This window comes from Phallusia mammillata, chromosome 8, assembly GCF_965637545.1.
Source record: "Phallusia mammillata chromosome 8, kaPhaMamm4.hap1.1, whole genome shotgun sequence".
Lineage (NCBI taxonomy): Eukaryota > Metazoa > Chordata > Ascidiacea > Phlebobranchia > Ascidiidae > Phallusia > Phallusia mammillata.
In genome coordinates this window covers 6,399,828-6,412,559 of record NC_137259.1, presented here as the reverse complement: position 1 = coordinate 6,412,559, position 12,732 = coordinate 6,399,828, and the positions used below count along the sequence as shown (strand labels likewise).

The 12,732-nt window shown below is 39.0% G+C and overlaps 1 protein-coding gene across 2 annotated transcripts in view; it reads right to left on the bottom strand.

The window, feature by feature from the left end:
• LOC145204299 (thrombospondin-type laminin G domain and EAR repeat-containing protein-like) overlaps window positions 1-12,732 on the bottom strand; it is a 76,360-nt gene that overhangs the window by 12,586 nt on the left and 51,042 nt on the right. For both annotated transcript variants that reach the window (XM_080076791.1, XM_080076790.1), the window contains 3 exons: window positions 12,011-12,110; window positions 10,687-10,837; window positions 9,974-10,167 (listed from right to left, as the gene is read on the bottom strand). In XM_080076791.1, coding sequence (XP_079932917.1) covers window positions 9,974-10,167; window positions 10,687-10,837; window positions 12,011-12,110 — 445 coding nt within the window. The remainder of the gene's footprint in view (window positions 1-9,973; window positions 10,168-10,686; window positions 10,838-12,010; window positions 12,111-12,732) is intronic.

Sequence of the window (12,732 nt, the reverse complement as noted above, 5' to 3'; positions counted from 1 at the left end):
GCTTGCTAAAAAGCCACAAAGCAAACCAGGACCTGTAGGCATTTCAAAGTACAACGCTGCACCCAAAAACCACTTCTTTAAACACCTGCGCCGAAAAAGGGGCATTAGAGGAAGTCTTAGTCGTGGTACAAAGCTAATCGGACTTAGATGGATTGAACGTTATGGCTGTTTGCCCTTCTCTTTCGACGCAGCTTCATTAGCCCCTTCGTCATCGCCTATACACATCCCACAGTAAGGAACTTCATTGCCACGAAAGCTACCGATGACTGATCTCATACCAGAACGAAATTTTGCGTAAAATTTACCGAGCAAGCGTCAACGCCAACGGTGAACCAAATCGCCCTTTGGACAATGCGTTTGAGCGCTTGTTGAATGACGAGTTAATGCGAGTTGGATCAACAAGCGGGTTGTTGTGTTGAAAAACTGTTGGTGTTTGTCAAATGTGTGGCATGGGTGGTGGAATCAAAACCAGATATGCATATGGTTTGTAAACACATTGTAATGAATTTGTGTGTAACGACTCACTTCCCAAAATTCATGATGAATTAAAGTTTACACTGGGAATGAAGGCATGAAGAAGATAGTAAAGAAGTTAAAACAGCAAAAACGTGCAAAATATATAAAATTATACACCAATTTTAGGTATACGTTTTGGGGTAAGCTGATGTTGAAAACATCCTTTTTATTTAGTTGTCCCGGTTTAAGCACATAAAAAATGCAGTTACAACTTAACAATTTTGATTTGTATTTCTGGACGCCAAATTTGTTCACACCAAAAAGATTGTTTGCATACTCTTGCAAAAGGCATTCCTTCACAACATTGCAACATTCATTCTCTGCGTGCAATCTTCAATCGCACGATTGTGGCCTGAACAGCTGATGAGCAGTGAAGCCGGGGAAAGGAGGGAAAGGGGGTAACATAAACAGGGTCCACATCAAAGCCTACCCGCCGCGCCTGTCTTTCGTTGTGATCTTTTCGCCCGGCGGATGGACAATCTCAAATTTCCCTTCACAGACATTCCGCGCATGCTGCGTGACAAAAGTATCCAAGCAGCGCAGAGCGGCCGAGTGACGCAGATTGGTCACGTGGCTGATATTGTGACGTCACAATAGGTTGTTAACGCCCGCTAGTGATATATTTTTGAATTTTGATACTTTTACGCGCCACGGCGTAATGTCAAAGTCGCTTGTGGCGCCATGTGGATTTCTGTGGCGCTAGGGATGCAATTAAGTCAATGGCGCCGGCAAGAGTTATTTTAGACGCATTTCGGTAAACGTTTGTTTAGCATTGACGCGTGATTAATGACCGTTAAGCCACCATTGTGTTTGCCATTTCACACGGGATATTTACCAACATAAGGAAAGACAACAAATGAGAACGGAAAGAGCAAGAAATCTGTTTTTATAATCAGAAACCGTTTCTGGAAGGAAAAGTATGTTTTGCACGCAAGCGTTGGCTTGTATTCTCCTAAAACATTCTTGGACCTGTTTCAAAGAGGAAGAAAAGAGCCAAAATCCTAGCAAAATTGGTTTAGTAACCTGAAATCGTAAGTCCACCAAAATCAAGTCTGTCTGTTTTACCTAAAAACGACCGGACGACCGGATTGTGGCAAAGTATATCCACAAAATTTAGCATCTGTAAACCCAAGTTTCATGACGCACGTGTTACCACTCAGTTAGCAGCGGTTGCCCAAGAACCAGCATTAACCAGCGATAACATCTAGTTCAGGACTTAAGCTTTCTCTACTGCTGGAAGAAGGACTGGGGTTAATTACTAGGGCAGAGTAGCAGCGTCGCTTGTGCGTAATTGTGGGATGGAATGTAAATTGTATTACGGACGTACCCACGTGCAGTGAAACTTATCCCTTGCAGATGTGATTTCGAAAGAGTATGATCGGTTCACTGAAGTGCCAAGGGTAATGCCCTAATCATGACATAATGTGATGGGTATAAATGGGTGAAATCGGATTATGGAGGGCATAAGAAGGACGAAAAAGATACAACGGGTGGTAGGTACATTCTTGCGTTTTGTAGGCTATTTAAAATTAGAATTTAGAGGTTATTACAGCCATGTTGTTTCTGCTGTTTGAATAAAGCTCTACATTATTTTGAAAGCCCAATATTCTTAAATTTCCGAGCTCGTTGCTTGGTGGATGAAAACTAAAATGAACCTTATGCTTATTGATCCAAATTTAAAAAACATCAAGTCATTTATCCTACTGAACTCAAAATATATATACATATTCTTGTATCTGTAAATTATCTTTAAAAAAAAAATTTTTTTTCATGTTATTCTACAAAATTGTTTACAGACGATAATGAAAGTTTTGAAAAAAATCGGAAAGTCATATGACTATCTAGATATAAAACTTAACAACCGTTTTGGTTTTATTTTAGTTTCGTACGATGAGGAATAACGAATTCTCGTAAACGATGAAGTGATATAAAACGGGAGTTTACGGGGTATGTCGCCTCACAAACGAAACGTTAAGTGGATATTATTCCCTGGTGCAGAGTTTCCAGACGGTTGGCAAACTTTTTAAAATTAATAACCCTATAACCTCAGAATCGCTTAAACTGCAAAACTTGACATGAAAGCACGAAATGTCGTTAAAACTGCCCCCTGAAAGTTTCGGACATGTCTGTCATGATTAAAGAGATGATAAATGTGGAATTGTGCAAAACTTCAGTTTCGTGCACATTACATAACGCAAGTATTGAACGGCTCACACCAACTACCGATTCAAAATTACACACTTTTTCGGTTGTTCCAGTAGAAAAGGCAAAAAGTCGATTAAAGTTTGTGCAAAATTATTCGATCGCATGAGCAATGTTATGCATTTTTAATTGTCTTTGTGGGAGGAAGCCTTATTTTTTATCAACATCATAATCAATTCAATGCAAGTCTTGCTCCAGGAAAGGCAAAAAAGTCAGTTAGTCTTGAAAACCGTTCTAAAGTTTAAGCAAAAATATTCGATTGTATGAATAAACTTATAAAGTTTTCCATTTCAAATGTCTTTGTGAAACAAAACCATATTTTTTCATCATCATATTATTTTCAATGCAAGTCTTACTCCAGTAAGGCAAAAACTTAGTCTTGAAAAACGTTCTAAAATTTATGCAAAAATATTTAAAGAGTGTATGAGCAAACTTGTAAAATTTTTCATTTTCAAATGTCTGTGTAAAAGGAAACCTTACTTTTTATCATCAATATATTCCATGCAATGCACCAAGTCTTGCTCCAGCAAGCCTTGAAATAGATGATGCAGCAATAACGAGCGACTAGGCTGTGGGAATTTTAATAGGGCGACATAAGGCGGGGATGCGCATGATGTCGGAGCGGCAAGATCAGAAGAACAAGTCGCCGTTTCCTATTTATGCGTGTCCCTTTTCGACGTAACGCGGTAGTCAATATTTAATGAGCGCTATTGTAACCGGGATATAATGAACCCGGCGCGGCTCAAAATGCGGTTACAACGTATTAACCCGGGGTGCTGGTTTGTTTTTGGCCGAGCGTTGCCTAGATCCGGCGGCGGCGGCACCTTTGATGAAGCAGGACTGGGAAACAAGCCTCCCCCCATTTGTTGGGTCCATCACTCGACGGTTTGAATGCAGGGGAGCTGTTTGTTTGATTGCGCAGGGACCGTCGTCTAACGACTAGGGTTTATAGACTTATCACCAAATATTGCCACGTTGTTTTGCTGGTAAACATGAGATTATTTCAAAGCACAAAATCCTTGTCATTTAGGGTGAGGTTACAGGGTTATATTGTGTATTGACTGCATCTAAAATAGTAAGTATAAAAATCAATAGATCAGACCTATGATAGTCGGTACGAACCCACAAACCACAAATACGTTAAATCAGGCTTTATATATAAAATTTGGTGTAAATGTTTGATTTCTACTAAAAACAAACTGCGAAAGATTGCTAAAATCCAACATGTTGCTGCAAATTATGACTACAATTTCAAATTTCAATTCAGTCTAACTATGCCACAAACAATGTTTCAGATTTTGGGTGACTTTTAAATAAATCCAAACGATGTCAAAATAAGTGCCCCTCATATCCCCAGTACCCATGCCGTATAAAGAACCCAAACTGTTTTGACTTATTATAAACCATCCTTTTTGCTAAAGATTATGTGATTCACTATTATTCTTTGGATGTGACTCAAAACGCCGTCGTTGTGTTGGTAAAACCAATTCCAGGCCTTGGATTTTTTGCCGGAAACCATACCTAAGTTCAACCAACTGACCAACTGAGACATAAGAAAGCTGGTCTGATGACAACAGGCGTGAGAGGAGATGGGCACGCACCATTTCGTATAGTTTAGACTTTGGAATAGCGAGTGCAGATAGAAGATGTAATCCTGGGCGCTTCCTTCCCAGTTCCGGTCGCTCTGCATCAAACGGTTGAAAAGACCGGAGCATATGAACCATACATACATTTGAATACATGCTTGGTTTTTGTGAGTTTGAACAAACTCTATGCGGGTCTCGTGGTAAGGGCAATTTTTTGAATTAAATTGTGTTTTGCAGAAGAGTATTTTTACAGTTGTTTAGTATGCTACAATTGGGTTTAGTTTCGTATTCTTATCATTTCATTTTATGGTCAACGAATTTATTGGGGTATTACTTTACACTTGAAACAAAATTAAGACATCAATTTTGTTTTACGCAAATAAGCTGTAATGTACTGTAATCTGGCCACTCAATTAATTTTGAAAAATCCTTCGAATAATTTAACGTTTTACCAATCGAAAATCTTTAATAGGTTTAAATTGTCCGCTATTTTTCTCGTAAAAACGTTCGTTTCAACGCACGAAAGATTGGAACCTGTCACATGTTGGTTTGCAAGTTTCGCCACGTAATTCTACACAGGGGTTTGACCCCATTTTGCAGGCAGCACCAAAACACAAAATACAGTTGCAGACGAAAACAAACCGGAATAAGATCCTTCTTGGGTTTGCCAACGTAATTTGCGTCGAATTGTGGTCACAAAGTTCGTTACTCCTCAGCAAGAGCCGACTTAACGGGAAAGATTAGCCGGCCGAGCCTATAGAAGTCAAGAGCAAGGGCGAAAGTAAGCAAAGTTTCCCACAGTGGACAAAAGCCGCAAAAAGAGCGTGAACCCTTCGACAAGGAATAAACATGGGTTTGAACGGGTGGCTGTTATATTTAGACGCAGTTGCAGTTTAATGATGCAATGGCCTGGGACTTGCTGAGGAAAGGTAATCTTACAAAATGCCAGAAATTGCTTCGTGCCTAGTCGACCTTTTAAGCACAGTCGGCGTTTCGATTTCGTTCCAAACGGAGTTGTTTGTTGCGCTCACGCCACAGCGAGTCTTTCCTGTGCGCCACGCTCTGCAAATTGTTGTGCCTTCCACGCTAACTTTTCCATGACCGAATTTCCCTTTTTCTCGCGCGGCGATTTCTCTCGTTTCCGCCTCTCTCGCCGTTCAGGGTCCAAGAATTTAATATCGCACAGGCCGGAGTTGCGACTCGAGTTTTCTTTCAATTTTAACACAGCTTTCTGACTGTGGAAGACGGATGACAAGTTGTCAACTTTTTGTTGGGCAAGGGCGTACGAAAAAGATAAAATGTAGTCGGAGAAATGGCACGTGCAGTTTTAAATTGAGCCGCGTACAAAAATTGAATGAAACATCAAAAAACTGGACAAAAACAAAACAAGTAATGCCAATGACAAAAAAATGATCAGTTTGCTCAGCACTAAGAAACGCATTTAAAAACAAAGAATAAACTCTAAAACCCCTCGTTTGACAAACCCCAAAACATCAACCATTTGCAAACTGATCGTTTCGGGGTAAAAGTCATTTTTTTCACACACAGTCAACTAAATTTAAGCGACCTTTATGCAGGAAAACAGGAGAAAATGGCGTTGACCTGATTCTCCGGTCACCTGGCCATTTCTGGTGTTAAATTAAGCCTAAAACAAGCAATAGAACCAAAGGGAAACATGCCCCGACAAGTTGATTGCAATTTCCGGGAACGTGTCGTTTCGGTCATGGGACCGGAATTATGCAACACATCTCTTGTGTAGGTTACAACGTGGATTTATGTTGCAAGATGGCTTTGAACATCAGCGCGTTTGATGTTGGACGTCACAACATTGTGAAACTTTTCCCTGAACAAACAGTTACTAAACAGATAACAAAAAAATACATAGTCCATCAAAAAGCACAGCGGATGCTAATTTCATAAAGACTTCTTTCGGATTTTTTCCAATTGCAACGGTAGGGTAGACCTAGCAGGTTTGGAGCAAAACATGTACCAAGTAAACCAGATGACCAAGCGCATCTGGCAAATTTACAAAAGGTGCTAAATTTGATTGTCGTTTAATTTTACTACGGGTGGTCTAAGGGGTACGAAGCGATCCAGAAGTACCAAACGCATTATTTTAACTTTGGTTACAAGTGATTCTATGTCCATTATTTTTTTCTAAAGAATGTCAAGCGAACTTACAGTACCGTGCAAGAAATTAGTAAATCTCAATAGCGCCAAGCAGGACACTGAATTGAATTCCAACGGCTTTTCGATCGTGGTGCTTGTGTGGCATAGACATGCGACATAGATGTTGTTTTGTCACAGCGGGTTACGAGCAAGGGTAAACAGTCCCCCAAATAGCTCCAAGTCAGATTTTGTATTGAAACCAATTCTTTCGATTGGGTTGGGTCGGTCACGTGCACCGGTGTGCCAAATCGACAACAAGCAAATAATGTTTTTTTTTGGTATATTGTCTGTTATTAACAACCTGTCAATAATGATTACTGTTCACTATGGGTTCGGGTTCTCACGATTTTTGATGCGATTTTTCATGAATTCTTATACGCTGTTTTGAGTTTGGGGAATAGAGGTTTTGGTTTTGTTTATAGCAGATGTGAATGTATTGAAATTAAGTTTGGTTATAGCCAATTTTGCCCGAATTCGGGTTACCAAACATCTATACTGGAACTAGAATAAAGGTCACAAAATTGTGGAACATTGAGGGATGAGTTTTGGAATAAAATGTAGTATACATTAAAATTTTGAGTATAGGAGAATGTAGTATACGAATATATTTTGTGTATAATTTGGTTTGTACTGAACTAACAACGTAAACGAGCATTGCGACGACCACGGTCTAGTCAAACATATCAAAATTACAGGTGTAGTGAAGACACGGTGTCCACAAACATCAAACTATAACCACAAATGGTGTGAATTGCACGCAAGTCTCCGGTGACCTTTGGATCCAAAACGACGGGCACACAGGTGGCAGTTCTCTAAAACAACTTACAGGGCCCGCGTGGGTTTCCAAAGCGGAAATTTGAGGGCGCTATGTTTTGTATCAGGCCGCACAGACCCTGTAATTTGGCGTGTGTCATATGGGAGCGTCTATGTTTAACATCACACAACATAAGGAAAACATGTCGGATTAGAAACTACTTCCGGAAATGGGTTTTATTGGTCGGTGTTTGTTAAAATTGCACTGGGACTTTATGGGATTTCGACCAGCTGTATATGGTCGGGTTAACACAATGTTTGACCTCAAATGTGGTCAGGTCTGAGGATAAGGTGAAAATTTTAGGATAATCGTGTAAGGCAGTGATTCTCAAACTGTGTGCCGTGAGAGATTTCCAACTGTGCCGCGCAATATTCCCTATTTTAAAATGCAAACATTCCCTAGTGTTTTAGGAATTCATGACGAAATACTGGTGTGCATAGCAACGTTTCTGAGCTTATAGTTTTGTTATTGGTAATGAAAAGCATCCTTATCCACCACACATGTTTAAAAAGTATGAGAACCACTGGTGTAAGGGAAGAAATTATGCAAGGTAATTTGTCCAGTAAACGTTCAACCGATTCTATCTCTAACACGGATCTCAAAAACGTTTGTACAAAAAAAGTCGAAATCGGCACACGATTTTTGGTCCAGTGTTTCAACTTGTATTTTTCAATACTTACCATTTATATCTGGTGTCACAGTAGAAACATTTTGTGCACACTCAAATTGCTGCCCACTCCGTTAACAAGCATTTGGACGTAAGCTTGTTTTTAAGAGATCGCGTTTACTGAACTCAAACACAGTTTGCAGGCAAACATTTTCATGTGTTGGCGCGTAGTTCCGCTCTATCGAACATTGACAGTTGTGCGCATGCGCGTGCCAATTACCACATCACCAATGTGAAAAACCAAGGCCAAACCCGAAACCCCAACACAAGAGCATTTGCCAAGTAACATCCTAAGTTGAAGGTCGAAGACATCGGTGTCGACAAAAGGGGCCTTTGAGCCCCCTTGGCACGATGTCAGCATCAGCGATGCGTGCTTTGCGGCGAATTAAGGATTTAACCCTGGCTTATTAGGTTTTCCCGGGGGGGGGGCCGGATCTGGCTAGACCCTCATAGGGTGGAACAATCAACGTCTTTCGCGTTGCGCGCTGCAGAATGGGAAACAACAACACATCAAGTTGGGCAACGATTTCCATCATGCAGGTCGTTCATCTCCTACCCCAAACGGCTTCGCGAGACCGGGTGTACATACCTTATGCGAAGTGGTATTGCGCCCGGAATAAATGTGTTTGATACGCATGCAGTTGGCTGAATTGTGAAGTACGAGAATTGATAATAAGCGGAAAAAAGAATTTTATCAATAAATTCCATGTCGCTTGATTGGTCAAAACGCTATGTTACACAGGATGTTAAAAAAGCGTTTTATAGCCACTTTCAAACATCTAATAGATTTTGACAAAACACGAACGAGCCGATGTATTTGCAAAAACAATACATTTCGACACATTAGAGCAGTGGTCGGCAACCGCCGGTCCGCGAGGAGTTCGTTACCGGGCCGTATAATTTTCAGGTTAAATGCTATAAAACATTTTGCCCATGTATCCCAGGGATGATAAACTAATTTAGGCGTTTTTATTGCTAAATATATGTAGTTTTTTGAAGACCGGTCCGCGACAAAATTTTAGTTTCAAAAACGGTGCGCAGTGCAAAAAAAGGTTGCCGACCCCTGCATTAGAGAATATATTTTTAGAAATTTGTTGGTTTGTTTATTTCTTGTCAGAATCCTAAAACCGTAAACTGTGTACCTAAGAGATACTATGTAAAACATTTGACACGAACTGCGCAATATAATATTTAATATGACATGTGTTATATAACAATGGAAGTCTTTCAACCGATGTGATTTTAAAATGCTCGCATATCCTTTAAGTAATTGAAAATACGTGCAAAGATGCAGACCCGCAATAACCACAGGGCAATTTTTCACTTTACCGCTGGACTGGGGGCTTTAGAACTTGCGCCAATAGTGATGTAACAATAGAGTATTGTCGTGTCCAAGTGGCCACTCGAGATATCAATGCAGATTCATTTGATGCGATTACGCCGAGGCCAAGTCGTTACTTTGTGTCGTGTAGGAAAAGTTAAATCCAGGAAAATTGCTTTCGACCTGAACCGACCGCTTTTGTCGCGTCAATAAACGGCGACAAGCGACGCGACATGCGACAATTCCGAAAATTCCGCAAAGTTTTTTTTCCGACAGGTTACCAATGACGTAATACCCTATTGTGAAAATTGACACAATTGAGCAATTTCAAGGGGGCGGGTAAAAGTTTGTACAAGAGGTTTATTGCGAACCTGTGTCGAAATTGCTCCCAATTGTTGTGACTGTGATAAACCCATTTTTTGGACATTCCTTGGTGACGAAGATTTTTTTAAGTATCAGAAACACTTTAATGTGTTTTTTACTGCAAAAAGCTACCAAAAGTATCTAAGCTGTTTATTGGATAGAAAAACAGCTTTCAAAAAATGTACACAGGCTAAAACTTTTAGGCTGGATTTTTCACCAGTAAAACTATGAAACTGGCCTTGTTGGAGAGTAAAACAGGTTTCGAAAAAAATATACAGAGGCTAAAACGTTTAGGCTGGATTTTTCACCAGTAAAACTATGAAACTGTCCCTTACCTTTTAATGGGTTCTGCACAGTCAATGGTGAACTTTGCCATTCTTCGACTGACTGTGACCACCACTGTGTGCCAGTTGCCATCAGCGAATCTGTCGTCTTTGACGTTAACTGTGCGAACTTCACCTTGCGACATGTAGTCCAAGTAGAAGCGCTTGGAACGAATGCGCAGTGCAACTAATATCGTCCTTTTATCCTTTTGAAGAAAAATGGAAAAACATTTGTTAATTTTTGTAGGTTAAAGTCTTTATTTGTGTTTAGGGTATTGATCTTTCAACAAATTAAATCAATGTCGTTTTAGCGGAATGTAATATATTTATATACATACGCGAGCAATGCCTTTGGGAGTCCAATCTAAGTTAAAAGTAAGATAAATTCGATATATAAGCTATTGCTGCCAGGCATAATTTCAAGTTTATAGAGCTCTTCTGGCAAATCTATTTTAAAAACTACATTTGCCAGAAGAGCTCTATAAACTTAAGATAAATTCGATCCATTTAATCAAACTGATCGATTACAACACACAAGCAAGTAATAACGAAAATATAGATGTAAACGAAAAATCTACTTTTCCACAGCCAAAAATCTGCATTAATCTAATATTCCTCAAAAAGTTTTGGCGTGTTGTAATTTAACTGTACTTTTTATTGTGTTCAAAGCATTTTATTTTCAAACAATAGCTCGCTTGAGTCTGTCACATAAACATTCAGCTTACCTGAGCTAACAAAGTCATGACGAATTCGTTTGAGGTGGAAACCAGTTTATGATTGAAGTTGACGACAACAGAAAATTCGAGCGGAAATCGATTACAATGAACGAATATTTCGTCACTATCGACGCCAGCTAAAAATGCCGTAGGTCCAAATCTGAAAATCGCTGTGTTTTATAATTATTTGTTTGTTTCATTTTTGCGCATGTAAATTGAAATATTTACAAAGCTGTTTTATCTGCGCTGGTGTATTTTATTTTAATTTTGTAGTTACTTTATGGCCAAGAAATTTAGAGAAACCAATAACAAAAATTTGATAAAGAAACACTTTAAACTACTTTAGTTTTACTGTTGTCGGTCTGAAGCATAAAATTAAATCAAAAAAAAAGAGAATTAGATAAACTCACACAAATTAACTCTGAAAAGGAAATATCGGTTTAAGTCAATACAAAGGAAATGCTGTTTAGACAAAGACATAATTGACCATAAAAATATAAAACGTTAATTAGCCGGGTAATGAACGTGAAATGAACAACACATGTGACGCAACTGGTCGGAAAACTAAGAACGTGCGTTCGTAACAGTTACAAAACGGTTCAATCTCGACCTCTTAGTAATTACGTGGTCACAGATTCCGAATCCGACCGCTTAAAACAGCGATTAACGAGCGGCCTGTAAAGTGTTTATCTCCCAGTAAATGAGGAAATCCTTTGCCGCGTGTCACCGGGAAATTAACGTGTAATTGTTGCCCGCAATTTGTCGTAACCAAACCGAGTTTTCCTTTTACGACAACATTAGTTCTGACTCTAGTGGCAACATCACACTTTCAATAAAAATAGTATTTCTCAATTGATTGTGCTCTCACTAATTGAAATTTAGATTTGATTCATTTTTTGTGAAACCACCTTCCAATTTTCACAACAACAACCCAGAAAAAAAGGACCAATTCTGGGGTAACAAGTTGTAAATATTCAATAGCTGAAGATAGACAAATGCATCGAAACAATTTTTTGCTGATATTCAGATTTTTTGTGAGTAATTACAAATGTACTTCCGTCGAATTGTTGCCATTTAAATATTAATATTCCTAATTTGCACTAAATTATTATTCTTAATTCAATGTCAAAGTTATCGCATTAATTTAATGAAAGTTGGAGAAAAATATAAATTTAGTTCAAGCCACAAAAGGTAACAGCTAAAGAGGGTGTGGTACTGGTATATATCAAGATTTAATAAATTAATGTGTCATCACCTACATATTCAAATTACCTTGTTTGCGGATAAAATACAAGGGTTGACCCACTTAAAGAAACTTATACCAGTTCCCTACCTGTAGCCTTGCACACCGTCCACGTTTACCAATTCCACCCCATCTGTATAGCTTGTTGTATCGCTGACTGCCAATGCCAGGAGGTCTGTTGGTTCGGGATCTAGAAAAAACGCAAATGGTAAATATTTCTAAAATACTTCAATTCCGGCATAAGAAATAAAACAGAACTGGGATGTAACTTAAATATGGGGGATGTTTTTAAATCGTTTCCTTGCACATAAAAATGAAATCACTCCAAAGTTTTCAAGACGGGTCCAGGCTTGAGATTCGATAAAACGGGCTTTACTTGGCCTGACTTTGGCGTAGTTATTACCGACTTTCGTGGTTGATTCAGGCTTTGCTTTTCAAAAAATGGTTCGGGTCGGTTTAGGACCGAATTTCAAGCCCGTTTACTTTAATACACAAAGTAAAAAAAACTTATGTTTCAAGCTAATAGATCATTGCATTTTAACTGAAGCAGCAAGCTCACTGCTATTGGCCTAAAACACATTGCTATACAACCTGGATGACCAAATCTTATTCTCGAATTTTATAAGACAAAAAACAGCCCACAAATATTTCAAGTGTAGATATTCAGCGAAAACAAAATGTTTTGGTAAGGTACAAAACTTGTTTATTGCGCCAGCTGTCTATCAATGTTTAAGAGAAGTATTCTAAACCGTGACAAACTTATCACACTTAAAACGATTGACAAATATGATGACACTGCTGATATTGTTAAC